General features: G+C 65.6%; 1 protein-coding gene across 1 annotated transcript; it reads right to left on the bottom strand.

The window, feature by feature from the left end:
* On the bottom strand, positions 1-26942 carry PIP4K2B (phosphatidylinositol-5-phosphate 4-kinase type 2 beta). Its single transcript, XM_068170590.1, is given in 12 exon segments — positions 1-852; positions 2842-2945; positions 6441-6540; positions 6542-6571; positions 6573-6701; positions 8179-8292; positions 10297-10335; positions 10812-10958; positions 12048-12200; positions 13012-13108; positions 16132-16229; positions 26689-26942. Coding segments are annotated over 12 exon segments (1269 nt in total). The 5' UTR covers positions 26866-26942; the 3' UTR covers positions 1-771.
* Between the last annotated feature and the right edge of the window lie 721 nt (positions 26943-27663).

The raw sequence follows: 27663 nt of genomic DNA, 5'->3' as shown, positions 1-27663 counted from the left end.
GAGAAGAGAAGAGAAGAGAAGAGAAGAGAAGAGAAGAGAAGAGAAGAGAAGAGAAGAGAAGGAAAAGGAGAAGGGAAGAGAGGAGAAGAGAAAGGAGAAGGGAAGAGAGGAGAAGGAAAAGGAGAAGGGAAGAAAACCAAAGTCAAATAAACCAAAAGTCAAAGAAAAGTGAAATGGAAGTGAACTGAACTGCCCCCCCCGGGCAGGGCTGCTTTGTCTTTCTGGCCTAAAAGAATACAACCCAAACCACCCCAGGGAGCAGCAGCTTGTGGCACTCAGGCACTGCTGCCACTTGCCCCCCCCAGCCCCTCGCTCAGCATCAGCCTTCCAGCCAGGGCCACATCTCCAGATGCCCTCTGGGGGGCCGGGGGCAGGGGGGGAGGGAAGGAGCCTCGGGGGAAGAGCAGTGCTGAAACAATGCACTTGGGCCGGGCTGGGGAGAGCCCTCCAGAAACACCAAGGTGAAAATCATCCAGGTCTGGGCACTGCTGGAAGATCCAAACTCCACTGCTGCCAGCTGGGGCCAGAGGCCTGCCCGAGGGTGCACCGGGAAGGAGTTGCTGCTGCTGCTGCTGCTGCTGCTGCTGTCCTCTCTTGGAGTCACACAGTGCCACACACACACCCCTTGCACACTCACCACCCACACACACCCATGCACACCCCACATGCTGCTACAGTGTCTGTTTCAGAGCCTCACAGGGCTGCCTTCTGGGCCGGGAAGCAGCCTCCCTTCTCCTCTTCCTCGCTGGCTGAAGGCTGAGGACCACCTGACTATGTCAGGATGTTGGAGATGAAGTCGTTGAAGCGCTTCGAGTACTGCTCAGGGTTGACAGTGGAGATCTCTGCCCCAGCCTGCAAGGCAGAGAGGGGAAACTGAGTCACAGCCCAGCCCCCTGCCAGGGCACAGCCCCCCAGACTCACAGCCCAGCCCCCTGCCAGGGCACAGCCCCTGCCTGCAGCCCCCCAGACTCACAGCCCAGCCCCCTGCCAGGGCACAGCCCCCCAGAGTCACAGCCCAGCCCCCTGCCAGGGCACAGCCCCTGCCTGCAGCCCCCCAGACTCACAGCCCAGCCTCCTGTCAGGGCACAGCCCCTGCCTGCAGCCCCCCAGACTCACAGCCCAGCCTCCTGCAAGGGCACAGCCCCCCAGAGTCACAGCCCAGCCTCCTGCCAGGGCACAGCCCCTGCCTGCAGCCCCCCCAGAGTCACAGCCCAGCCCCCTGCCAGGGCACAGCCCCTGCCTGCAGCCCCCCAGACTCACAGCCCAGCCCCCTGCCAGGGCACAGCCCCCCAGACTCACAGCCCAGCCCCCTGCCAGGGCAAAGCCCCTGCCTGCAGCCCCCCAGACTCACAGCCCAGCCCCCTGCCAGGGCACAGCCCCTGTCTGCAGCCCCCCAGACTCACAGCCCAGCCTCCTGCAAGGGCACAGCCCCTGCCTGCAGCCCCCCAGACTCACAGCCCAGCCCCCTGCCAGGGCACAGCCCCTGCCTGCAGCCCCCCAGACTCAGAGCCCAGCCCCCTGCCAGGGCACAGCCCCTGCCTGCAGCCCCCCAGACTCACAGCCCAGCCCCCTGCCAGGGCACAGCCCCTGCCTGCAGCCCTCCCAAAGGGTGGAGGAAGGCCAAGCAGGGAGTGTGGACTGATGGACTTTGGGGTGTCCTGGAGTGGCTCAGAGGCCAGGCTGAGGCAGCCTGCAGAAGAGAAGGCTCCAGGGGGACCTCAGAGCTGCCTGCCAGGACCTGAAGGGATCCTGCAGGAAGGCTGCAGAGAGACTTTTGCTGAGGGGGTCTGGAGCCAGACCCAGGGGGAAGGGTTTGGAGCTGAGGCAGGGCAGGGGCAGAGTGGAGCTGAGGCAGAGCAGGGGCAGAGGGGAGCTGAGGCAGAGCAGGGGCAGAGGGGAGCTGAGGCAGAGCAGGGGCAGAGGGGAGCTGAGGCAGGGCAGGGGCAGAGGGGAGCTGAGGCAGGGCAGGGGCAGAGGGGAGCTGAGGCAGAGCAGGGGCAGAGGGGAGCTGAGGCAGAGCAGGGGCAGAGGGGAGCTGAGGCAGAGCAGGGGCAGAGGGGAGCTGAGGCAGGGCAGGGGCAGAGGGGAGCTGAGGCAGGGCAGGGGCAGAGGGGAGCTGGGGCAGGGCAGGGGCAGAGGGGAGCTGAGGCAGAGCAGGGGCAGAGGGGAGCTGAGGCAGAGCAGGGGCAGAGGGGAGCTGAGGCAGGGCAGGGGCAGAGGGGAGCTGAGGCTGGGCAGGGGCAGAGGGGAGCTGAGGCAGGGCAGGGGCAGAGGGGAGCTGGGGCAGGGCAGGGGCAGAGAGGAGCTGAGGCAGAGCAGGGGCAGAGGGGAGCTGAGGCAGGGCAGGGGCAGAGGGGAGCTGAGGCAGGGCAGGGGCAGAGGGGAGCTGAGGCAGAGCAGGGGCAGAGGGGAGCTGAGGCAGAAGTTGCTGAGTGTGAGGCTGCTGAGGCTCTGGCCCAGGCTGCCCAGGGAGGCTGTGGCTGCCTCCTGCCTGGGGGTGTCCCAGGCCAGGCTGGATGAGCTGAGTCTAGCTGAGAGCTGTCCCTGCCCATGGTGGGGAGCTCAGAGCAGATGACCTCTGAGGTCCCTTCCACCCTGAGCCCTTCCAGGACTCCATGGCTCCTAAGGTGCCCTCCAGGCCACTCTGTGACTCTCTGCAGTGCTTCTCTCCACCCAAGCAGGGCACAGAGCTCGAAGCCTTTCCAAGGCAGGCAGCCAGGGGAGAGCTGCCCTTAGGCAGGGAGAATTCCCACACTGGCAGCCAGCTCAGTGTCAGAGGAGGCAGCAGGCCAAGCCAGAGCCCCCCTGGCCCTGGGGGGGGGTGGGGGGCAGGACCCTTACCCCGTGCTTCACTGTCTTGGCAGCGTGGGCAGCCTTCTTCTTGGTGTCGTAGGGCGTCAGGATGTCGATGATGGCCATGAAGTACACTTCCTTCCTGGGGGCACCTGGCAAGGCAAGAGAGCTGCTGGCACAGCCTGGGCTGGCAGCAAAGCCCAAGCTGCACCACCTCCCCTTCCCTCCTCCTCCTCTTCCTCCCCAGGGGCTAGGAGAGAGGGCAAGGCAGAGCGCCTGCACCCCCCGAGGCTCTGCCCTGCTCCCCCAGCACCACCTCCGAGCCACTCCCAGCCCACAGGAGGCTGTGGGGGGTGGAAGCTTCCCCCCCAGCATTCACTGCAGCCAGGCTGAGTGAAGTGTGAGCTGTTGTGACACAGCTCCCCTCATCCCACACCTCCCTCCAATGAATTCAGCACAGAGTGGAAGAGAATCAACCAGGCTGGAAAGGACCTCAGGGATCCTCCAGTCCAACCTCCCACCCAGCACCAGCTCCTCCTGGCAGCTCAACCCTGGCTCCAAGGGCCTCAGCCAGGCTCTTCCTGAGCACCCCCCAGGGCTGGGGACTCCACCACCTCCCTGGGCAGCACATCCCAAGGGCCAATCTCTCTTTCTATGAAGAACTTCCTCCTCCCCTCCAGCCTGAACCTCCCCTGGCACAGCTTGAGACTGTGGCCTCTTGTTCTGGTGCTGCTTGCCTGGGAGAAGAGCCCAACCCCCACCTGGCTACAACCTCCCTCCAGGGAGTTGGAGAGAGCAAGAAGGTCTCCCCTGAGCCTCCTCTTCTCCAGGCTAAGCAACCCCAGCTCCCTCAGCCTCTCCTCCCAGGGCTGTGCCCCAGACCCCTCCCCAGCTTTGTTGCCCTTCTCTGGACACCTTCCAGCAGCTCAACCTCTTTCCTGACCTGAGGAGCCCAGAGCTGGACACAGGACTCCAGGTGTGGCCTAACCAGGGGCAGAGTGACCTCCCTGCTCCCTTGCTGCCAGCCCTTGAGACCAATCCTTTGCTTCCCTGTCCCCACTGAAGCCTTCCTCTCCCCCCTCTCCTTCCTCTCCCTCCTCTCCTTCCTCTCCCTCCTCTCCTTCCTCTCCCTCCTCTCCTTCCTCTCCCTCCTCTCCTTCCTCTCCCTCCTCTCCTTCCTCTCCCTCCTCTCCTTCCTCTCCCTCCTCTCCTTCCTCTCCCTCCTCTCCTTCCTCTCCCTCCTCTCCTTCCTCTCCCTCCTCTCCATCCTCTCCCTCCTCTCCTTCCTCTCCTTCCTCTCCCTCCTCTCCTTCCTCTCCTTCCTCTCCTTCCTCTCCTTCCTCTCCCTTCTCTCCTTTCTCTCCATCCTCTCCATCCTCCCCTTCCTCTCCATCCTCTCCCTCCTCTCCCAACCTGCAGCTGGGTTTGAAAGGCTTGAAAGGGGACAGAGGCAGAGGTGGCAGGGGGCTGGCTCTCCCTTCCCTCAGTTGCCCCCATGCCCCTGCCCAGCCCCTGCCCATGCCCCCTGCCCATTCCCCCTGCCCATGCCCCTGCCCATGCCCCCTGCCCATGCCCCTTGCCCATGCCCCTGCCCATTCCCCCTGCCCATTCCCCCTGCCCATGCCCCCTGCCCATGCCCCTGCCCATGCCCATGCCCCCTGCCCATGCCCAGCCCCCTGCCCAGCCCCTGCCCAGCCCCCTGCCCATGCCCCATGCCCCTGCCCAGCCCCTGCCCAGCCCCCTGCCCATGCCCCCCGCCCAGCCCCTGCCCATGCCCCCTGCCCATGCCCCTGCCCATACCCCCTGCCCAGCCCCCTGCCCATGCCCCTGCCCATGCCCATGTCCCCTGCCCAGCCCCCTGCCCATGCCCCTGCCCAGCCCCCTGCCCAGGCCCCCTGCCCATGCCCCTGCCCATGCCCCCTGCCCAGCCCCCTGCCCATGCCCCCTGCCCATGCCCCTGCCCCCTGCCCATGCCCCTGCCCCTGCCCAGGCCCCCTGCCCATGCCCCTGCCCATTCCCCCTGCCCATTCCCCCTGCCCAGCCCCCTGCCCATGCCGCTGCCTATGCCCCCTGCCCAGGCCCCCTGCCCATGCCCCTGCCCATGCCCCTGCCCCCTGCCCAGGCCCCTGCCCATGCCCCTGCCCAGCCCCCTGCCCAGCCCCTGTCCATGCCCCTGCCATGCCCCTGCCCAGCCTCCTGCCCATGCCCCTGCCCAGCCCCCTGCCCATGCCCCCTGCCCAGCCCCTGCCCAGCCCCCTGCCCCTGCCCAGCCCCCTGCCCATGCCCCTGTCCATGCCCAGCCCCCTGCCCAGCCCCCTGCCCAGCCCCTGTCCATGCCCCTGCCCAGCCCCCCTGCCCAGCCCCTGTCCATGCCCCTGCCATGCCCCTGCCCAGCCTCCTGCCCATGCCCCTGCCCAGCCCCCTGCCCATGCCCCCTGCCCAGCCCCCTGCCCCTGCCCAGCCCCCTGCCCATGCCCCTGTCCATGCCCAGCCCCCTGCCCAGCCCCCTGCCCATGCCCCTGCCCAGGCCCCTGCCCATGCCCCCTGCCCATGCCCCCTGCCCAGCCCCCTGCCCAGCTCCCTGCCCATGCCCCCTGCCCAGCCCCCTGCCCATGCCCCTGCCCATGCCCCCTGCCCAGCCCCTGCCCAGCCCCCTGCCCATGCCCCCTGCCCATGCCCCTGCCCATGCCCCCTGCCCATGCCCCCTGCCCATGCCCCTGCCCAGCCCCCTGCCCATGCCCCCTGCCCATGCCCCTGCCCAGCCCCCTGCCCATGCCCCTGCCCAGGCCCCCTGCCCATGCCCCTGCTCAGCCCCCTGCCCATGCCCCTGCTCAGCCCCCTGCCCATGCCCCCTGCCCATGCCCCTGCCCAGGCCCCCTGCCCAGGCCCCTGCCCAGCCCCTGCCCATGCCCCCTGCCCACGCCCCTGCCCATGCCCCTGCCCAGGCCCCTGCCCAGCCCCCTGCCCAGCCCCCTGCCCATGCCCCCTGCCCAGCCCCCTGCCCATGCTCCCTGCCCCTGCCCAGCCCCCTGCCCCTGCCCAGCCCCCTGCCCATGCCCCCTGCCCAGCCCCCTGCCCATGCCCCTGCCCATGCCCCTGCCCATGCCCCCTGCCCAGCCCTCTGCCCATGCCCCTGCCCATGCCCCCTGCCCATGCCCCTGTCCATGCCCCTGCCCAGCCCCCTGCCCAGCCCCCTGCCCATGCCCCTGCCCAGCCCCCCTGCCCATGCCCCCTGCCCATACCCCTGCCCATGCCCCTGTCCATGCCCCCTGCCCAGCCCCTGCCCAGCCCCCTGCCCAGCCCCTGCCCATACCCCTGCCCATGCCCCTGTCCATGCCCCCTGCCCAGCCCCTGCCCATGCCCCCTGCCCAGCCCCTGCCCAGCCCCCTGCCCAGCCCCCTGCCCCTGCCCAGCCCCTGCCCAGCCCCCTGCCCCTGCCCAGCCCCCTGCCCAGCCCCTGCCCCTGCCCAGCCCCCTGCCCATGCCCCTGCCCATGCCCCCTGCCCCTGCCCAGCCCCCTGCCCAGGCCCCTGCTCAGCCCCCTGCCCCTGCCCAGCCCCTGCCCAGCCCCCTGCCCCTGCCCAGCCCCTGCCCAGCCCCTGCCCAGCCCCTGCCCATGCCCCCTGCCCAGCCCCCTGCCCGCTCACTCTCGTGGCTCTTCATGGCGTAGACGTCGACGGCAGGGTCGAACTCCCCGGGCCCAAAGAAGCGTGGGTAGCTGAGGAGGTTGCCAGGGCTGTCAGGGGGGGGTGCCATAGGAGGAGAGGGGGTTGCCCCCCCAGCCCATCATTCTCACACTCCTCCTCCTCTGCTCGCTCCTCCACCTCCATCTCCTCCTGCTCGGCCCGGTCCACGTCGTGGATGCCGACCAGCAGGCTGTAGTCCATGATCTTCAGCTGAGCCAGGAACTGCCACGGGGGGGAGGGAGGGAGGGAGGGAGGGAGGGAGTGAGGCCAGCAGCAGGCAGCTGGAGGGCAGAAAGGCTCAGCCCTGAAGCCCCTAAACCTTCACCGCAGGCTCCACAGCTGAGCTCAAGCCCCCTGCTGCTCAATCAATCAGGGTGGAAGAAACCTCAGAGAGCATCAAGTCCAAGCTGTCCCCCAGCACCTCCTGGCAGCTCGACCCTGGCTCCAAGGGCCACATCCAAGCCTCTCCTGAGCACCCCCAGGGCTGGAGACTCCATCCCCTCCTCCTGGCAGCTCGACCATGGCTCCAAGGGCCACATCCAAGCCCCTCCTGAACCCCCCAGGGCTGGGGACTCCACCACCTCCTCCTGACAGCTAACCCATGGCTCCAAGGGCCACATCCAAGCCCCTCCTGAGCACCCCCAGGGCTGGGGACTCCACCACCTCCTCCTGACAGCTCAACCCTGGCTCCAAGGGCCACATCCAAGCCCCTCCTGAGCACCCCCAGGGCTGGGGACTCCACCACCTCCTCCTGGCAGCTCAACCCTGGCTCCAAGGGCCACATCCAAACCCTTCCTGAGCACCCCCTGGGCAGCTCCCCTCATCCCAGACCTCCCTCCAATGAATTTAGCACAGGGTAGGAGAAGAATCAACCAGGTTGGAAAGGACCTCAGGGATCCTCCAGTCCAACCTCCCACCCAGCACCAGCTGATCAGCTCAACCCTGGCTCCAAGGGCCTCAGCCAGGCTCTTCCTGAACACCTCCAGGGATGGGGACTCCACCACCTCCCTGGGCAGCACATCCCAAGGGCCAATCTCTCTTTCTATGAAGAACTTCCTCCTCCCCTCCAGCCTCAGCCTCCCCTGGCACAGCTTCAGACTGTGTCCTCTTGTTCTGGTGCTGCTTGCCTGGCAGAAGAGCCCAACCCCCAGCTGGCTACAACCTCCCTGCAGGGAGTTGCAGAGAGCAAGAAGGTCTCCCCTGAGCCTCCTCCTCTCCAGGCTAAGCAACCCCAGCTCCCTCAGCCTCTCCTCCCAGGGCTGTGCCCCAGACCCCTCCCCAGCTTTGTTGCCCTTCTCTGGACACCTTCCAGCAGCTCAACCTCTTTCCTGACCTGAGGGAGCCCAGAGCTGGACACAGGACTCCAGGTGTGGCCTCAGCAGTGCTGAGCACAGGGCAGGATGAGCTCCCTGCCCCTGCTGGCCACACTGCTCCTGCTGCAGGCCAGGCTGCCCTTGGCCTTCTTGGGCACTCTGCTGCTCTTCAGCACAACCCTGCCAGCTCCTTGCTTGGCTGAGCCAGGCCTTGGGCTTTCCACCCTTTGAGGCCACAGTCACAGGGCTGTGAGGGCTGGAAGGGACCTCAAGGATCAGGCAGTTCCAATCCCCACTTCCCACTGGCTCAGGGGGGGATCAGTGAGGAGCCAGAGCAAAAAGCTGCTTCCCCCCTAGCCCTTCCCCCCCAGCCCAGGAAGCTCTACCTCCACATCCCTCTTCAGCTTCTCCAGGAAGTTCTTTTTACTCTCTTCTCCCACATGCAGCTTCTGACCCTCATTCAAGAAGTCATTGTCCTTGAAGGTGGGCAGGTCCTTGGCCTGCAACACAACAGCCCCTGTCACATCCCCCTGCCCCTGAGGGAAGGGCTGGGGCCACTCAGCCACCAGCAACAGCCACTCAGCACTGGCCCAGGCTGTGCCTCTCCAGAGGGAGAAATGGCTCCAAGCTGGCCACTGAGGATGGAAGTGAGGATTGAGTGTGGGGCTGGCCCAGGTTGTGTCTCTCTAGAGGGTGAAATGGCTCCAAGCTGGCCACTGAGGATGGAAGTGAGGATTGAGTGTGGGGCTGGCCCAGGCTGTGTCTCTCCAGAGGGAGAAATGGCTCCAAGCTGGCCACTGAGGATGGAAGTGAGGATTGAGTGTGGGGCTGGCCCAGGCTGTGTCTCTCCAGAGGGAGAAATGGCTCCAAGCTGGCCACTGAGGGTGGAAGTGAGGATTGAGTGTGGGGCTGGCCCAGGCTGTGTCTCTCCAGAGGGAGAAATGGCTCCAAGCTGGCCACTGAGGGTGGAAGTGAGGATTGAGTGTGGGGCTGGCCCAGGCTGTGCCTCTCTGAAGGGTGAAATGGCTCCAAGCTGGCCACTGAGGATGGAAGTGAGGATTGAGTGTGGGGCTGGCCCAGGTTGTGTCTCTCTAGAGGGTGAAATGGCTCCAAGCTGGCCACTGAGGATGGAAGTGAGGATTGAGTGTGGGGCTGGCCCAGGTTGTGTCTCTCCAGAGGGTGAAATGGCTCCAAGCTGGCCACTGAGGGTGGAAGTGAGGATTGAGTGTGGGGCTGGCCCAGGTTGTGTCTCTCCAGAGGGTGAAATGGCTCCAAGCTGGCCACTGAGGGTGGAAGTGAGGATTGAGTGTGGGGCTGGCCCAGGTTGTGTCTCTCCAGAGGGTGAAATGGCTCCAAGCTGGCCACTGAGGGTGGAAGTGAGGATTGAGTGTGGGGCTGGCCCAGGTTGTGTCTCTCCAGAGGGTGAAATGGCTCCAAGCTGGCCACTGAGGATGGAAGTGAGGATTGAGTGTGGGGCTGGCCCGGGCTGTGTCTCTCTAGAGGGTGAAATGGCTCCCAGCTGGCCACTGAGGATGGAAGTGAGGATTGAGTGTGGGGCTGGCCCAGGTTGTGTCTCTCTGAAGGGTGAAATGGCTCCAAGCTGGCCACTGAGGGTGGAAGTGAGGATTGAGTGTGGGGCTGGCCCAGGCTGTGTCTCTCTGAAGAGAGAAATGGCTCCAAGCTGGCCACTGAGGATGGAAGTGAGGATTGAGTGTGGGGCTGGCCCAGGCTGTGTCTCTCTGAAGAGAGAAATGGCTCCAAGCTGGCCACTGAGGATGGAAGTGAGGATTGAGTGTGGGGCTGGCCCAGGTTGTGTCTCTCTAGAGGGTGAAATGGCTCCAAGCTGGCCACTGAGGGTGGAAGTGAGGATTGAGTGTGGGGCTGGCCCAGGTTGTGTCTCTCCAGAGGGTGAAATGGCTCCAAGCTGGCCACTGAGGATGGAAGTGAGGATTGAGTGTGGGGCTGGCCCAGGTCTAGAGGGTGAAATGGCTCCAAGCTGGCCACTGAGGGTGGAAGTGAGGATTGAGTGTGGGGCTGGCCCAGGCTGTGTCTCCCTAGAGGGTGAAATGGCTCCAAGCTGGCCACTGAGGATGGAAGTGAGGATTGAGTGTGGGGCTGGCCCAGGTTGTGCCTCTCTAGAGGGTGAAATGGCTCCAAGCTGGCCACTGAGGATGGAAGTGAGGATTGAGTGTGGGGCTGGCCCAGGTTGTGCCTCTCTAGAGGGTGAAATGGCTCCAAGCTGGCCACTGAGGATGGAATTGGCATCAGGGAGAGCAAAGTAGTTGCCACTGAATCCACCTAGAGGGAAACTGAAGGGAAGCCCAGAGAGCAACCCAGCTGTGGAGACTGCCAGGCTTGGAAGCTTGGGCAGAGCTGGAGCAAGCAGCTCAGGGCCCAGCTGAGAGCCTCTGCTCAACACCCTCAGGGGGCAAGGGAAGTCAGTTGGATTCCAGCTGCTTCCAACCCCCAGGAGGAAGGAAAAGCTGGGCAGGGCTGGCCCTTACCTTCTCTTTGTCACTTGCTTCCCTGGATACTGTTGAGCCCTGGGGAAAGAAGCAAGCAAAGAGCATTGCTGCAGCCTGGGGGCACAGCCCCAGGGAATTCAAAGCCACTCTTTGAAGTCCCCCAAGCAAAGTAAAACCAGGAAAGCATTTAGAGATCAGTGCCCAAAGCCTTTCTCCCTGCCCAAGGCATGCAGGTGATGATGATGAAGGCCTGGAGATCTCCCACACCAGCCTGGCTGTGCTCCTGCCCCAAGGAGGTCCTGCTTTGCAGGGGGGGTTTGGAATGGATGAGCTTTGGAGCTCCCTTCCAGCCCCTCCCAGGAAGCTGCAGGTCTCCCTGGGCTGGGGTAGGTCACTTGGGACAGGTGAAGGGAGCAACACCTGAGCCTCCAGGGCAGCCCCATCCCAACCCCCAGGGCACAGAAAGCAAAGCCCAGGACCTCTGTCAAGCAGATGTGACAAAGCCCAAGCTGCCCCCAACCCTGCTGGGAAAGGAGGCCCCCCCAGAGCCTCACCTTCAGGTCATATTTCCTGTGCACAGTCAGCCTGTGGCTGAAGACATTTCTGGTGACCACCATGTAGGTCTCCACTCCATCCACAGTGAGCCTGTACATGCCCAGGAACTGGGGCAGGAGGGTGTTGCCATGGCACTCCACGATGAACTGCAGCAGAGCAGGGCAGGGGAGGGCAGAGAATCAGCACAGAGTCAATCAACCAGGCTGGAAAAGACCCTCAGAGGTCATCCAGTCCAACCTCTCACCCAACACCAGCTGATCAGCTCAACCCTGGCTCCAAGGGCCTCATCCAAGCCCCTCCTGAACACCTCCAGGGATGGGGACTCCACCACCTCCCCAGGCAGCACATCCCACTGGAAATTTCCTCTTGCTGGGAAGAACTTTCTCCTCCCCTCCAGCCTAAACCTCCCCTGGCACAGCTTGAGACTGTGTCCTCTCGTTCTGGTGCCTGGGAGAAGAGCCCAACCCCCACCTAACTACAACCTCCCTTCAGGGAGTTGGAGAGAGCAAGAAGGTCTCCCCTGAGCCTCCTCTTCTCCAGGCTAAGCAACCCCAGCTCCCTCAGCCTCTCCTCACAGGGCTGTGCCCCAGACCCCTCCCCAGCTCTGTTGCCCTTCTCTGGACACCTTCCAGCAGCTCAACCTCTTTCCTGACCTGAGGAGCCCAGAGCTGGACACAGGACTCAAGCTGTGGCCTCAGCAGTGCTGAGCACAGGGCAGGATGAGCTCCCTGCTCCTGCTGGCCACACTGCTCCTGCTGCAGGCCAGGCTGCCCTTGGCCTTCTTGGCCCCCTGGGCACAGTGCTGGCTCTTGTTCAGCTGCTGTCCACCACTACCCCCCAGCTCCCTCTCTGCCTGGCTGCTCTCAGCCACTCTGCCCCCAGCCTGCAGCCCTGCCTGGGGTTGCTGTGGCCAAAGGGCAGCCCCTGGCACTTGGGAGTTGTTCAGTGCCATCCTGTTGGACTCTGCCCAGCCTGGCAAGGTCCCCCCTTGCAGAGCCCTCCTGCCCCCTAACAGGATCCACTCCTGCCCCCCCCAGCTTGCTGCCATCTGCAGCCTCAAGCAGGGCAGCAAGGTTCCCCCCCCTAGGGCCAGCCGTGGCAGGGCACAAGCTGGAGGCTGCCAAGGGAGCTCAGCCCCGCGGCGAGCCACAAGGCTGCCTGCAGCCTTCCCCCACTGCTCCTCCTCCTCCTGCTGCTGCTGCTGCTGCTGCCAGGGGCCTGCAGACTCACCATACCTGGTGGTACTTCTTTAAGATGTTGTGCATCTCAGCCACATCCTCGCTGGACACCGCCTTGATGACGAACCTCCGGTCGTAGGTGGTGAGGAAGCGAGCGCCGCAGCGGCCCTGGCTGTCGCTGTTCACAGGGGCACTGCGAGTCACAGAGTTCTGGGGGGGGGGCCACAACGACCACAAACAAGGGTGAGGAGGAGGAGGAGGAGGAAGGGGGAGAGGCAGAAGCTGTCACACAGCTCCCTGGGACAAGGAAAGGGGAGCAGTGCCGGGCAGCAGGCGAGGCGCGAGGGAGCGCGAGGGAGCCGGGGCCGGTCGGTGCGGAGGGCAGGAGGAGGCTCCCAGGAGAGCTCCCTGTGGCCCTCCAGGATCTGCAGGGGGCTACAGGAAAGCTGGGGAGGGACTTGTGAGGGTGTCAGGGAGGGATGGGAGTTGGGGGGGAATGGATCCAAGCTGGAGGAGGGGAGATTTAGATCAGACGTCAGGTAGAAGTTGTTCCCCAGGAGGGTGGTGAGAGCCTGGCCCAGGCTGCCCAGGGAGGGAGGTGGTGGAAGCCTCAACCCTGGAGGTGTTTGCAGCCAGGCTGGAGGTAGCTGTGAGCAACCTGCTGTGGTGTGAGGTGTCCCTGGGCATGGCAGGGGGGTTGGAGCTGGCTGAGCCTTGAGCTCCCTTCCAACCCTGCCCATTCTGTGAGGCTATGAGGTGAGATGTGAGCGACCCTGAGATGTGATGAGAGTGAGGGAGAGGTGGAGCTGCTCAGCCTGGGGAAGAGAAGGCTCCAGGCAGACCTTAGGGCTGCACTGCAGTACCTGAAGGGGACCTCCAGGGAGGCTGGGGAGGGACTGCTGGGAAGGGGTTTGGAATGGCAGAAGGGGAGGGAAGGGTTTGAATGTGGAGCAGGGGAGGCCTGGGTTGGCCATCAGGGGGCAGCTGGGCAGGGTGAGGGCAGGGAGGGGGCAGGCAGTACCTGGTAGTCCTGGTCATCAATGCCAAACCTCTCCCTGAGGTTCCTGAACACCAGGGGACAATACTCCTTGAACTTGAAGCGGCTTGGCAAGTTCTCCCTGGGGCAGAGCAGAGAGCAGAGCCCTTGTGCAACCAGCAGCTGGGGCAAGCCAAACTCAATTCTTCTCCCACCCTCAACCCCTCAGGGCATCCAAGCCCCTTCCCCCTCCTCCTCCTCCTCCCCCCTACAAGAGCCCCACTCTGCAAGCAGTCAGCCCTCAGCAGGGTCTCTCTGGATGCCTGCAGAAGTCATCTGCTGGAGGCAAAGCAGGTGAGGGGTGGGCTGCTGGGGGGCTGCAGGTGTTGAAGGGAAGGCTTAGGAGGCAATCTGAGTGCTCTCTACAGCTACCTGGGGCTGGTGTTGGCCTCTTCTCCCAGGTAACCAGCAAGAGGATGAGAGGAAGAGGCCTCAAGGCCCTGCTCCGGCAGGGGGCTTGGACTAGATGACCTCTGGAGGTCCCTTGGAGGTCCCTTCCAACCCCTGACCCTGATGCTGTGAGCCAGCCTTTGCCTCAGAGGCTCTCTGGCTGGGGGCTGTCTGCCTCCCAGAACAATCTCCCCTGTCACAAGCACAGATCTGACACAATCCTTTCTCTCTTTCCCTTTGTTGCTTTGCTGTGCTCAGCAGTGCAGCTGCCCCCCTGCTACCCACTGCTGCTGGAGATGAGAAGCTGGAGGAAGAGGAAGGGGGTGGGGGGAGGCCCCTCTGGTTTCAGATCAGATCAGATCACTCCTGCATCAAAGGGAAGGTCACCACCTCCAAAGCATCTCAAGCCAGAAGGCCAAAGGAAAAGGCTGGGAAGGGGGTGGGGGGGGAAAGCAGCTTCAGTCTGGCACCTTCCAGACCAGTCCCAACCATCCCAGGCTGAGCTCTGCCAGCTGGGAATGAGGCCTGCCCAGAGCACAGCAAGCAGAGCTCCCCAGGGCTGAGCCCAGCTGCATCTGCTCCCTGCCACAGCTCTTGCTCTGCCCAGTGGGAGGAGGAAGGAGGAGGGAAGAGGAAGGAAGGAGGAGGGAAGAGGAAGAGGAGGAAGGAGGAGGGAAGAGGAAGAGGAGGAAGGAGGAGGGAAGAGGAAGAGGAGGAAGGAGGAGGGAAGAGGAAGAGGAGGAAGGAGGAGGGAAGAGGAAGAGGAGGAAGGAGGAGGGAAGAGGAAGAGGAGGAAGGAGGAGGGAAGAGGAAGAGGAGGAAGGAGGAGGGAAGAGGAAGAGGAGGAAGGAGGAGGGAAGAGGAAGAGGAGGAAGGAGGAGGGAAGAGGAAGAGGAAGAAGAAAGGAAGCCCAGAGATGGAATTGAGCTGCTGGGAAGAGGCTCAAAGAGAGAAAGAATCCAGCAGGGCACAGACAGCAAACTCCTGACCTGTGCCCTCCCCCATGGCCTCTTTGGGTTCTGCTGTTGGAGCAGGAAGCTCTGGCAGGGCACAGGGGCTGGGCTCAGGGGCAGGGCTCAGCGGCAGGGCACTGCAACAGGGCTCAGCGGCAGGGCTCAGCTGCAGGGCTCAGCGGCAGGGCACTGCAGCAGGGCTCAGCCGCAGGACACTGCAGCAGGGCTCAGCGGCAGGGCACTGCAGCAGGGCTCAGCCGCAGGACACTGCAGCAGGGCTCAGCGGCAGGGCACTGCAGCAGGGCACTGCAACAGGGCTCAGCGGCAGGGCTCAGCCGCAGGGCACTGCAACAGGGCTCAGCGGCAGGGCTCAGCCGCAGGGCTCAGCGGCAGGGCACTGCAGCAGGGCTCAGCCGCAGGACACTGCAGCAGGGCTCAGCGGCAGGGCACTGCAGCAGGGCACTGCAACAGGGCTCAGCGGCAGGGCTCAGCCGCAGGGCACTGCAACAGGGCTCAGCGGCAGGGCTCAGCCGCAGGGCTCAGCGGCAGGGCACTGCAGCAGGGCTCAGCCGCAGGACACTGCAGCAGGGCTCAGCGGCAGGGCACTGCAGCAGGGCTCAGCCGCAGGACACTGCAGCAGGGCTCAGCGGCAGGGCACTGCAGCAGGGCTCAGCGGCAGGGCTCAGCAGCAGGGCTCAGCGGCAGGGCTCAGCGGCAGGGCTCAGCGGCAGGACACTGCGGCAGGGCTCAGCGGCAGGGCTCAGCGGCAGGGCTCAGCGGCAGGGCACTGCAGCAGGGCTCAGCAACAGGGCTCAGCAACAGGGCTCAGTGGCAGGGCTCAGCGGCAGGGCTCAGCAGCAGGGCAATGCAGCAGGGCTCAGCCGCAGGACACTGCGGCAGGGCTCAGCAGCAGGGCACTGCAGCAGGGCTCAGCGGCAGGGCTCAGCAGCAGGGCAATGCAGCAGGGCAATGCAGCAGGGCTCTGCGGCAGGGCTCTGCGGCAGGGCAATGCAGCAGGGCAATGCAGCAGGGCAATGCAGCAGGGCTCTGCGGCAGGGCTCTGCGGCAGGGCTCTGCGGCAGGGCTCAGCGGCAGGGCTCAGCGGCAGGGCAATGCAGCAGGGCAATGCAGCAGGGCTCAGCGGCAGGGCAATGCAGCAGGACAATGCAGCAGGGCAATGCAGCAGGGCTCAGCGGCAGGGCAATGCAGCAGGGCAATGCAGCAGGGCAATGCAGCAGGGCTCTGCGGCAGGGCTCAGCGGCAGGGCTCAGCGGCAGGGCTCAGCGGCAGGGCTCAGCGGCAGGGCTCAGCGGCAGGGCTCAGCGGCAGGGCTCAGCAGCAGGACACTGCAGCAGGGCTCAGCTGGCAGCAGGGCACAGCACCAGGCCAGGGACAGTCCTGCACCAGTTCTGTGCACAGCCAAAGCTGTGCAGCCAAGAGCAGCCTCAGGGCTTTGACACTCTGTGAGCTCTGCTGCCTGCTGCCCAGCCCAGGCCATGCCAGGGGGGAAGGACCTTTGCAGCAAGGCCACTTCTGAGCCAGGCCTTGGCAGACTGCTGAGCACTCAGAGGGCACAACCCAAACCACAGCACAGGGCACCAGCTCAGGGATGCTGCCTGGACAGGGCACAGACTCAGGGCTTGTGTCCAATCCTCTTGGGCTTCAGGAAGGGAGGACAAACCCAAAGGCCTTCCCCAAGGCAGCTCTTTCCCTCCCCCCAGCCCCAGCAAGCAGAGGTGGAGGCTGGCAAGCTCCAACTTACTTGTTGAAGAGATGATTGTCCACCTTAATCTTACTGTAGGCTTTGAAGTCATCAGGCATTAGCATGACAGGGACAGGGACATTGCTGAGCTCGTTGATCTGAAAGAGAGCAGAAGCCAAGAGTCAAGGCCCAGGCTTGGCTGCTGGCTCAGGGAGAGGGCAAATCCCCCCCAGGAAGCTGTTTTGGGAAGCAAGAGAATCTGTTCAAGGCTTTCAGAGCTGTGCTGAAGGGAGCTGGAGGCCATCTGTGGTGAGAAGGCACAGAAGCAACCTCCCTGCACCCTGGGGGGGCTGCTCCCCGAGCCAGCCCTTGGCTCCTTCACCTCTTTACCTTCCCAGCTGCAGTCAAGACAAAACCTGCAGCCCAGCCCAGAGCAGGTCTGATGCTGCCACTAAAAGCCCTTTGCCTTCAGTGAGCAAATGCTGCACCAGCCAAAAGCCTTCACTGCTGCAAGGCCCCGAGGGGGGCAGGCAGGAGAGGCTCTGGGCAGCCCAGCTCAGCTCCCTGGGGCTGCTGGTTGGTTCTGAGCTCTGCTGTCTCTGGTTGCTCTTCTCCCACCTTCTCCAAGGGGATGAGTCACTCCACTAGATGGTTTTGCTCCTTAGTCATGTGTGGCAGCCACAGGGATAGAGGGGAAGCAGAAGAATGAAACCTTCAGCTCCTGTTGGGCTCAGGCTGCAGGCAGCCAGCAGGGGGAAAGCAGCAAGAGGGAAATGAAATCCACAGAGCCAGAGCCTGCTCCCCCAGCCCAACCCCAGCCTGCCCCCCAGCAGGGCTCCCCCAGCAGCTTGCCCAGCAGCACAGTGCCCAGGGGGGGTTGGGAGCTCTGCACAACCTCTCTGGGCAGCCTGCTCCAGGCCTCCAGCAGCCTCACACCAAACAACTTTCTCCTCCTGCTCAGATGGAACCTCCTGGGCTCCACTTTGTGCCCCTTGTCCTGTCCCTGGGCACCACTGAGCAGAGCCTGGCCCCAGCCTCTTGCCCCCCAGCCTTTAGCTCCTGCTGAGCATTGCTCAGCTCCCCTCTGGGGCTGCTCCAGGCTCTCAGCCTTTGCTCCTCACAGAGCTGCTCCAGGCCCCTCAGCATGCAGATGGAACCTGCTGGCCTCCACTCTGTGCCCCTTGCCCTGTCCCTGGGCACCCCTGAGCAGGGTCTGGCCCCAGCCTCTTGCTCCCCCAGCCTTTAGCTCTTGCTGAGCATTGCTCAGCTCCCCTCTGGGGCTGCTCTGCTCCAGCCTCTCAGCCTTTGCTCCTCAGCATCTTCAGAGCCTGCCCTGGCCTCTCCCCAGCAGCCTCCCTCGAGCCCAGAAGGTCAGGGAAGTCCTGCAGTGAGTCCCACCAGGGAGGAGCAGCCACCACAGCTGCCTCTTCCTCCTCCTGGCCAGGGGGAACCCCCTGGGCTCCAGGGAACCATTCTGCAGCAGGCTCTGTGGCACAGCTCAGCTCTGAGCAAGACCCAGGGTGGTGCCAGCTCTGAAGGTGTGCAGGGAGAGGTCTCATGAGAGCAGGAAGCCTTTGATGAGGGGCAGCTTTATTCTTCCCCCCTGCTCCCCATCCTTTCTTCCTGCACTCAGCAGAGAGGAAACCCAAACCCAGAGCAGATCTAACCCACGTCAGCCTGGCACAGCCAAGAGGACTATTTTCAGAGCCAGCCCATCCCACACAGCAGAGCAGCAGCAAAGCAAACTGGCCAGCAAAGCTGCTCAGAGCACAGGAGGTGCTCCTCACAGCCCTGCCCTGCAGCAGCACCCAGCAGCCCCCCAGGAAGCACTGGGGGAGGGGAGGGGAGGAGGCTGCCTGGGTGAAGGAATCCATCAGGGCAGAGACCCAGGGGATGGTTTGAGGTGGAAGAGACCTTGGAAGATCATTCACAGGACCCTTAGAATGGCTCAGGTGGGAAGGGACCTCAGGGATCATCTGCTCCAAGCCCCCCAGCCCCGGGGCAGGGTCACCTCCCACCAGCCCAAGGCTGCTCAAGGCCTCATCCAGCCTTGAGCCTTAGACAGCTCCAGGGATGGGGACTCCACCACCTCCCTGGGCAGCCTGCTCCAAGCCCTGCCCACTCCTGCAGCTCAGAGGTTGTTTCTCCATGCCCAGCCCAGCCCTCCCCTGGCACAATTTCAGGCCATTCCTTCTCCTTCTCCCAGCCTGACCCCAGGGAGCAGACACCAACCCCCGGCTGCCTCCGAGCCTGCCCTCGGGGAGCCGCAGAGAGCAAGGAGCTCTCCCCTCAGCCTCCTCTCCTCCAGACTAAACCACCCCCAGGCTCCCCCTCAGCTGCTCCTCACCCTCCAGACCCTTTCCCCACCTTTGCTGCCCTTCCCTGCACCCCTCTGTGCCCCCCAGCCCCTGGTGTCCCCCTCGCAGCCGGCCGCGGCGCAGAGCCCTCGGAGCAGCCAACTTCCCTTCCCTGCCCCTCTGCCCCTTGAAGGTTTGGAACTGCTGCTGGGGAGACCAAAAAAACCCCAACTCAGTTCTTGTCTGAAGCAAGAGGAGCTGCCTGCAAGCCACCAACTCTTTGCTGTGTGCCAGGAGGGGAAAGCCTCCTGCCAGCAGAGCTCCTCAGCCTCTCCGTCGGGTGCTGAGGGCTGGCAGGGGAGCAGCAGCCCCTGGAGGCTGCCTCCTCCCTGCCAAGGAGGAAGAGAGGGGAGGGGGAAAAAGAGAGGGGAATCCAACACCCAACCTTCAGCAGAGGGAGAGGAGATGGCAAAGCATCCCTGCATGGCCTCATTCCTGCCCCAGCAGAGAGCTCAGAGCCCTGGCACCTGTTGCAGCTTCCTCCTGGCCGGCAGCAGGGCTGCAGCCAGCGGCCCTGGGCTCCTGCAGGCCAATCCAGAACGGTCCTGAGCCCTCAGCTGGGCTGGGCAGGGAGGCAGGTGGGCAGGAAATGCAAGCTGGAGAGAGGGGAGGTGGGCAGGGGGTGGCCTGGCAGCACTCTTGAGGGCTAAGGGGTGGCTGGAGGCAAAGAATGGATTCTGCTGAGCCAGGGGAAAGGGTCTGGGGAGTGGGGAAGGGTCTGGGGAAGGGTCTGGGGAAGGGTCTGGGGAAGGGTCTGGGGAAGGGTCTGGGGAAGGGTCTGGGGAAGGGTCTGGGGAGGAGGGGAAAGGTCTGGGGAGGAGGGGAAAGGTCTGGGGAGGAGGGGAAAGGTCTGGGGAGGAGGGGAAGGGTCTGGGGAGGAGGGGAAGGGTCTGGGGAGGAGGGGAAAGGTCTGGGGAATGGGGAAAGGGTCTGGGGAAGGGGGAAAGGGTCAGGGAAGGGGGAAAGGGTCGGGGAAGGGGGAAAGGGAAGAGGGGAAGGGTCTGGGGAGGGGGGAAGGTCTGGGGAAGGGTCTGGGGAGGGGGGAAAGGGTCTGGGGAGGGGGGAAAGGGTCTGGGGAGGGGGGAAAGGGTCTGGGGAGGGGGGAAAGGGTCTGGGGAGGGGGGAAAGGAGAGCTGCTGGCTGGGGAGGTGGAGAAAGCACAGAGCTGAGCTGCTGTGTCCTCTGGCTGCTGGGCAAGCAGATGAGGAGGGGGGGAAGGGGGAGAGGAGAGAGGGAAATGGGTGAGAGGAGGAAATGGAGGATGAGGAGGGGGAATGAATGGAAGAGGAGAGGAGGCAGAGGAAGGAGGAGAGGAGCAAATGGCAGAGCAGGGCACAGCTGCAGCCTTGGGCAGCTGAGGACCTTCCTCCCCATCACCTACTGCTGTTCCCTCAAGCCCTGCTCCCTCCTCCCCTGCCAGGGGGCAGGGACCCCTCCCCCCAGCCCAGCCTGCTCCAGGCCTCATCCAGCCTGGCCCTGAGCACCTGCAGGCAGGGCACAGCCCCAGCCTCCCCTGGGCAGCCTGGGCCAGGCTCTCCCCAGCCTCCCTGGCCAGAGTTCCTCCCTCACCTCCAGGCTCCATCTGCCCTGCTCAAGCCCAAAGCCACTGGGGCCAGCAGCAGAGCAGGCAGCTGAGCCTCCTCTGCTCCATGCTGAGCTTCCTCCTCCTTCCTCTCCACCCCCCAAGGGAAAAGGGCTCCTGGAAGCTGGTTTGAAGAGGAGCTCCCAGGACAAGGAGGTTGTGATCCACCTGCCTGAGTGGGGGAGGACTGTGGGGGCCACCACCATGTGCTGAGCTCTCCAGAGGTCACTTAGAGGCAGAGCAGAGAGCAAGTGCTGGCAAGGCCACACCTCCAAGCTGCTGAGGCTGTGGCAGCAGCAGCTCAGAGGAGCTGCAGGTCTGGTAGGTGCCATGAGCAAGGCAGCAGAGAGGGGAGAAGCCTGCTGCAGGCCCCAGAGCTGCTGCTGCTGCCCTGGGAGAGCGAGGAGCTGGGCTTTGTCCTGCCTGGCACCACTCCTGAAGGGCCCAGGCCATGGGCTGCAGCTCCCAGCCAGCCTCTGGAGCCACAGGAGGCTGCCTCAAGGCCAGCCAAAGGGAAGGGATCTCCCCACTGCCACAAAGCAGCCTCTGGCCCTGCCTGCCCCCTGCCAACAGCCACAGGGCTCCAGGGACCACCTCTGCTCTGCCTGGAGGGGCAGCCCCGGAGCCTGCCTGCACCTCAGCCCTTCCCTGGGCACAGGGCAGCAGGAGCCCCCTCCCCCAGGAGCCCCCTCCCCCAGGAGCCCTCAGGAGCCTGGGCTGCCAGCCCCTGGGGGGGATCAGCCCCTTCCAACTGTTTCTATGGTTTCCAGAGCATCACTCCAGGCTGCTGTGCTCCTCCTGCTGCGAGATGGCTTCTCCCTCCCAGCCCCAGCACAGCTTCCCTGCCCTCTCCTCCCGCCCTGGCCAGCCCCAGCCCGCAGGGAACTCCACCCTGGGAGTCCAGCCAGGGCATGGAGAAGGTGCATGGAGCAACCCCCCAGCCCTAGGAGCTGCTGCTCCTCTTCCAGGGCCATGACAACAGCAGGGGCAGAAGCAGCTCCCCCAGGCTCCAGCTCCCCCAGGCTCCAGCTCCCCCAGGCTCCAGCTCCCCCAGGCTGCAGCAGCTCCCCCAGGCTCCAGCTCCCCCAGGCTCCAGCTCCCCCAGGCTCCAGCTCCCCCAGGCTGCAGCAGCTCCCCCAGGCTCCAGCTCCCCCAGGCTCCAGCTCCCCCAGGCTGCAGCAGCTCCCCCAGGCTCCAGCTCCCCCAGGCTCCAGCTCCCCCAGGCTGCAGCAGCTCCCCCAGGCTCCAGCTCCCCCAGGCTGCAGCAGCTCCCCCAGGCTGCAGCAGCTCCCCCAGGCTCCAGCTCCCCCAGGCTGCAGCAGCTCCCCCAGGCTCCAGCTCCCCCAGGCTCCAGCTCCCCCAGGCTGCAGCAGCTCCCCCAGGCTCCAGCTCCCCCAGGCTGCAGCAGCTCCCCCAGGCTGCAGCAGCTCCCCCAGGCTCCAGCTCCCCCAGGCTGCAGCAGCTCCCCCAGGCTCCAGCTCCCCCAGGCTCCAGCTCCCCCAGGCAGCAGCAGCTCCCCCAGGCTCCAGCTCCCCCAGGCTCCAGCAGCTCCCCCAGGCTCCAGCTCCCCCAGGCAGCAGCAGCTCCCCCAGGCTCCAGCTCCCCCAGGCTCCAGCAGCTCCCCCAGGCTCCAGCTCCCCCAGGCTGCAGCAGCTCCCCCAGGCTCCAGCTCCCCCAGGCTGCAGCAGCTCCCCCAGGCTGCAGCTCCCCCAGGCAGCAGCAGCTCCCCCAGGCTGCAGCAGCTCCAAGCTTGCTGAGCTCCACTCAGGGCTCAGGGGGGAGCCCCTGGGGCTCCACTTGCTGCTCCTCTCTGGCTCAATTTGTCCTCTCCCTCATTTTCCAGCTCTGGAGTGTGGGCAGCAGGGCAGCAGAGGGGATCCTGGCCCTGGGCTCTGCTCTGCTCAGACCCCACCTCCAATCCTGCCTCCAGCTCTGGTGCCCACACCAGCAGGAGGAGGCCACAGAGCTGCTGGAGAGGGCTGCAGAGGAGGCCACAAAGATGCTCCAACTGCTGGGGGAAGCTGGGGCTGTGCAGCCTGGGGAAGGCTCCAGGGAGAGCTCAGAGCTGCCTGCCAGGACCTGAAGGGAGCTGCAGGAGAGCTGGGCAGGGATTCTGGACAAGGGCTGGGGGTGCCAGGCCAAGGGACAATGGCTGTGAGCTGGGAGAGGGCAGACTGAGAGTGGAGAGGAGGAAGAAACTCCTGGCAGTGAGGCTGGGGAGAGCCTGGCCCAGGCTGCCCAGGGGAGGCTGTGGCTGCCCCCTCCCTGGAGGTGCTCAGGGCCAGGCTGGATGAGGCCTGGAGCAGCCTGGGCTGCTGGGAGGGATCCCTGCCCATGGCAGGGGGATTGCCACTGGATCATCTTGAAGCTCCCTTCCCACCCAAGCCATCCCATGACCTCTGAAGGGATCTGCCAGGCTGCTCCCATCCACATCTGGCCCTGCTCACCCCAGCCCCAGCTCCAGCCCCAGCTCCTCCCTGAGCCCAACCCAACCTCTGGCTGGGGACCAGCAGGACAGCTGGGCCCCAGCTCCCTTCCCCAGCCAGCAGCCCTCTGCAACTGGGGTCCCCAGAAGCCAGCTCCCTGCCCCTGCCCAGGCCCAGGCCCAGCCCTGCCTGCATCCCCAGCAGCTGCTCCCAGGCTTGGTGAAGCACAAGGCAGAGCCCAACTGCTGCCAGGCTTCAGCTGAGGCACCCAAGGGAACTGCTTCAGCCCCCAGAGATGGAGGAGTGCAGCAAATGGTTGAGGGCTTGGTGGAGTCCAGCCCTGCCTGAAGCAGAAGAGTTCATCCCCAGCCCAGCAGCAGCTGGGACAGAACCTCCCTGGCCCAGCCCTGGAGCTGCTTCCTTTCCTTCCCCTTCCCTTGCTGCAGGCTTCAGCCCTGCCTGCAGAGAGCCCTGGCTCAGGAAGCAGGCACTGAGCAAAGCAACCCCCCAGAAATCAGAGAGGATTTCCAGCCAAGGCCCAGAGAGAGCTCCTGGGGCTGCAGGAAGCACAGAAGGAATTCACCACCATCACCCCCCAAAAGCAGAGCCCCCCAGGGGCACCACCAAGGGGGGGCCTGGAGCTGCTGGAGCAGGAGCAGAGGAGGGCAAGAAGGGGATGAGGGGCTGCAGAAGCTCCCCTCTGGGGCCAGGCTGGGGCTGCTCAGCCTGGAGGAGGCTCCAGGGAGAGCTCAGAGCTGCCTGCCAGGGCCTGAGGAGGCTGCAGGAGAGCTGGGGAGGGGCTGGGGGCAAGGGCTGGGGGGCACAGGACGAGGAACAAGGGCTCTGAGCTGGGAGAGGGGAGGCTGAGAGTGGAGAGCAGGAAGGAACTCCTGGCAGTGAGGCTGGGGAGGGCCTGGCCCAGGCTGCCCAGGGGAGGCTGTGGCTGTCTCCTCCCTGGGGGGGCTCAGGCCCAGGCTGGATGAGGCCCTGAGCAGCCTGGGCTGGCACTGGAGGGTCCTGAAGGTCCCTTCCAAGGCTCTCCATGAATGCAGGAGCACACAGAGCCAGCCCCAGCTCACAGCCCCAGCAGCTCTCCTGGGCACCCAGGAGGCTCAGCCAAGCCCAGAGGCAGCCCAGAGAGGAGGGGAACAGAGGGGGGGGAACAATCCCAAGCACCCAGCAGGGATCCAGGGGTGGGGATCCTCAGGGTGGGGATCCCCAGGGGTGGGGATCCAGGGGTGGGGATCCTCAGGGTGGGGATCCAAGGATGAGGACCCCAGGGTGAGGATCTCAGGGGTGGGGATCCCCAGGGTGGGGATCCTCAGGGGTGACAGGATCCTCAGGGTGGGGATCCTCAGGGGTGGGGATCCAAGGATGAGGACCCCAGGGGTGGGGATCCTCAGGGTGGGGATCCCAGGGGTGAGGATCCAAGGATGAGGACCCCAGGGTGGGGATCCCAGTGGTGGGGATCCCCAGGGGTGAGGAGCCCAGGGGTGAGGAGCCCAGGGGTGAGGATCCTCAGGGGTGGGGATCCCCCAGGGTGGGGATCCAAGGATGAGGACCCCAGGGTGGGGATCCCTAGGGTGAGGACCCCAGGGGTGGGGATCCTCAGGGTAGGGATCCCAGGGTGAGGATCCCAAGGGAGGGGATCCTCAGGGATAGGGATCCAAAGAAGAGGATCCCAGGGTGAGGACCCAGGGGTGGGGATCCCCAGGGGTGAGGATCCAAGGATGAGGACCCCAGGGTGGGAATCCCCAGGGGTGGGGATCCAGGAGTGGGGATCCCAGGGGTGGGGATCCCCAGGGTGAGGACCCAAGGGAGGGGATCCCCAGGGGTGGGGAGGGCAGAGCTGAGACGTTCCAAGCCCCTTCCCAGCCCCTCCAGGCAGTGCTTTGTGGCAGCAGTCTCCTCCCCCTGGGGACCTGCTGCCATCTCACCAGCAGCTCAGGGCTCACACACAGCTCCCAGCTCTGCCTTCCCTCCCTCCCTGCCTCCCTCTGCCTCCACATCTCCCAGCCAAACCCTCCCAAAGTTGCATTGTCCTGACCCAGAGCCTCTACCAGCTGCCAGCTTCCAAGCTCCCAGACAGCTACACGAAGGGAGGGAGGGGGAAGGAAAGAGAGCAACATTTGCAAGGGGCTCATTAGCACCAAGCACCAACTGCCCCTCAACTCAGAGGCCCCCCCGGGGTGAAACTCAGCTGCATCCTCCCCAGTGGCCAGCGCTGATCGAAGGCTGAGCAAAGGAATTCACTGCCCTGCTGCCTGGGCAAGGCTGGGAGCAGGCAGCACTGGGAGCAGGCAGCACTGGGAGCACCCTCTGAGGGCAGAGCTGGGGGAAGCTCCGGGTGGAAGCTCTCCCTCCAGCCTCGGGCGAGCTGGGAGTGCAACCCCCAGGCTCTTCACAAGGACAAAAGGGAAGCTCCAATCCCTCTGCCCTCCCCAGGAAACAGCCCGCAGGGAAACTGCTGGCTTTGGCCACCCCCCTAAAGGTTATTCCTGCAGCGCAGGGAGGAGGCTTCAGGGCTGCTGTGGATGTTTCCCCTGGAAGAGCATCCATGAGCCACCACCAAGAGAGAGCAGGAGGAAAGCAAATCCTCCTTCCCAGCCCGGGGTGGGTGTCTGCCATCACAGACGAGGGAGGAGTTTCCAGAGGAAACATGATGATGGTTCCCACGAAGCTCCAGAGGAGATGGAGCAGAGCTGAGCCACCACAGACACTGCCCAGGGAGCCTCTGCCAGCTCCCTCCTGAGCCCTGCCCAGAGGAAACCCAGGCCAGGGGCAGGGAGCTCCCAAAATCAGAGTGGGGACAGGGCTGGGCAGATTGGGCCCCAAAAAAGAGATCCTTTTGGGTTGTGGGATAGAGCTGAGAGACAGCAGCTGCTGTCCACAGCCAGCCGAGTGATAAGCAGGGCTGGCAGCGTCTGCCTGGCACCTCTGGGGCACGGCACACGAGAGCCTCCTCCCCGCGCCGGGGCGGCAGGGACCGAGCCGGGGCGAGCAGGGACAGAGCCGGGGCTGGAAGGACCGAGCCGGGGCGGCAGGGACAGCCCTGAGGGGCAGGGGGCAGGGCAGGGGAGAGGGCCGGGGAGGGGGCGGGGGATGTCCCCATCCGTGTCCCCAAGGTGCCAGAGAGGAGGTGTGCCAGGGGCACGGCACCCACACAAAGGGATGCAGAGCGAGAGGGCATCACCTGCCCGGCCCAGGGACAGAGAGAGGTGGGGAAGGGGATGGGGAAGGGGATGGGGAAGGGGTGCCTAGAAAAGGGGAGGCTGAAAAAGGGGATGGGGAAGAGGTGCCTGGAAAAGGGGATGGGGAAGGGGAGGTTGGAAAAGGGGATGGGGAAGGGGAGGTTGGAAAAGGGGATGGGGAAGGGGAGGTTGGAAAAGGGGATGGGGAAGGGGCGGTTGGAAAAGGGGAGGCTGGAAAAGGGGATGAGGAAGGGGCAGCTGGAAAAGGGGAGGCTGGAAAAGGGGATGGGGAAGGGGTGCCTGGAAAAGGGGATGGGGAAGGGGTGCCTGGAAAAGGGGAGGCTGGAAACGGGGATGGGTTAGGGGCAGCTGGAAAAGGGGAGGCTGGAAAAGGGGATGGGGAAGGGGAGGCTGGAAACGGGGATGGGGAAGGGGCAGCTGGAAACGGGGATGGGGAAGGGGCCAGAGGCAGAGGAGGGGCTGGAGGGGCTCCGGCAGACACAGGTCTCGCAGCAGAGGAGCCCAGAGCCACCTCGGGCATGCGGGAGGCGATGCCCGGCAAGGACCTCCTGCCCCAGGGCAGCAAACCGGAGCGGTCCGGCGCTGGGGATGCCGCAGGGGCAAGGGCAGCCCCAAGCCCAACCCCAACCCCAACCCCGCGGCGCCGAGCGGCAGACCCCCGCGGGGCAGACCCTGCCCTGAAGGGTCGCTGCCCCGGGGGGCACGGGAACCCCAGGAACCACCCAGCCCGGAGGGTGGGGTCGGGGAAAAGGCCCTGCCCGGGGCCGGGCGGGGGCGAGGCCGCGGGGTGCGGGGCCAGGACCGGGGCGGGGGGTGCCCGGGGCGGGGGGGGTGCCCGGGGGGGGGGGTGCCCGCGGGGGGTGTGTGTGCCCGGGGCGGGGGGTGCCCGGGGCGGGGGGTGCCCGCGGGGGGGTGCCCGGGGCGGGGGGGGTGCCCGCGGGGGGGTGCCCGGGGCGGGGGGGGTGCCCGGGGCGGGGGGGTGCCCGCGGGGGGGTGCCCGCGGGGGGGGGTGTGTGCCCGGGGCGGCGGCGGCAGCTCACCGTGTGGTTGGCTCCCCACATGAGGACGCTGAGCAGCGGCTCGGAGGCCCGGAACAGCTTCACCTTCTGGCACACGAAGTGCTTCTTCTTGGTCTTGGTCTTGCTGGCGCTGAGGGCCGAGCCCAGCGCCGTCCCCACGCTCCCCGCCGACGAACCCCCCGCGCAGTTGGAGGCCATGGCGGAGCCCGGCACCGGGACCGGCGGCGGCGGCACCGGCAGCCGGACCGAAACCCCCCCCAACACCTTCCTTCCCCTTCCCCCCCCCCCCCCCCCCCCCACGGCTTTCCCCCTACCGCTGCCTCCGCATGGTTCCGCCCGGCCCGGCACACCCCCCCCACCCCCACCCCTCCCCGGCGCCCCCCTCCCGCGGTGGTACCGCCCGCCGCTGTCAGCCCCTGCCCGTTGGTCCGGCCCGGCCCGTTAGCTTCTCGCTCTCTCTCTCGCCGTATACCTCCCTCCCCCCCCCCGGCTCTTGCCGCAGTGGTTCCGTCCCCGCCTCCCTTCCTCCTCCCCCCCCCGCGGTGGTTCGCTCCACCGCTGAGGCGGAGCCGCCGCGGCCGGCCGAGCCCGCTCCGGCCCCGCTCTAGAGGCGCCGCCAAGATGGCGGAGGGCTGAGGTGCGGAATGTACCACGTCGCCAAGGGGGAAGCCCGGAGGCTAAGCGGCGGGAGCGCCGCGCTCAGGGCTGCCTCTGCCCCGCTCAACCTGCGGACGGGACGGGGAGAAGCCCGACATAGCTCGGGCTGAGAGAGGGGACGGCGGAAAAGGTTAGGTGAAAGAAAGGACAGGAGCGGGAAATGAGAGCGCCCTTCCCTCCTCCTCTGCTCGGAGATGGTCTCGCCCCGTCGGCGCGGCGCGCCCGGCCGGGGGCCACGCCCCGCTCTGAACTGGCCAATGAGCAGCGAGGCGCCTGGAGTTATGAATGGGCTGCTGCGCACGGCCCCGGCCGCCGCGCAAAGGGCCAGCAGCGGGGCCG

This window comes from Melanerpes formicivorus, unplaced genomic scaffold (genome assembly GCF_026170545.1).
Source record: "Melanerpes formicivorus ecotype bairdi unplaced genomic scaffold, bMelFor1.0.p_v2 SCAF_442, whole genome shotgun sequence".
NCBI lineage: Eukaryota > Metazoa > Chordata > Aves > Piciformes > Picidae > Melanerpes > Melanerpes formicivorus.
Note: the sequence above shows the minus strand (reverse complement) of the source record. Positions and strands in the feature narration are given on the sequence as shown.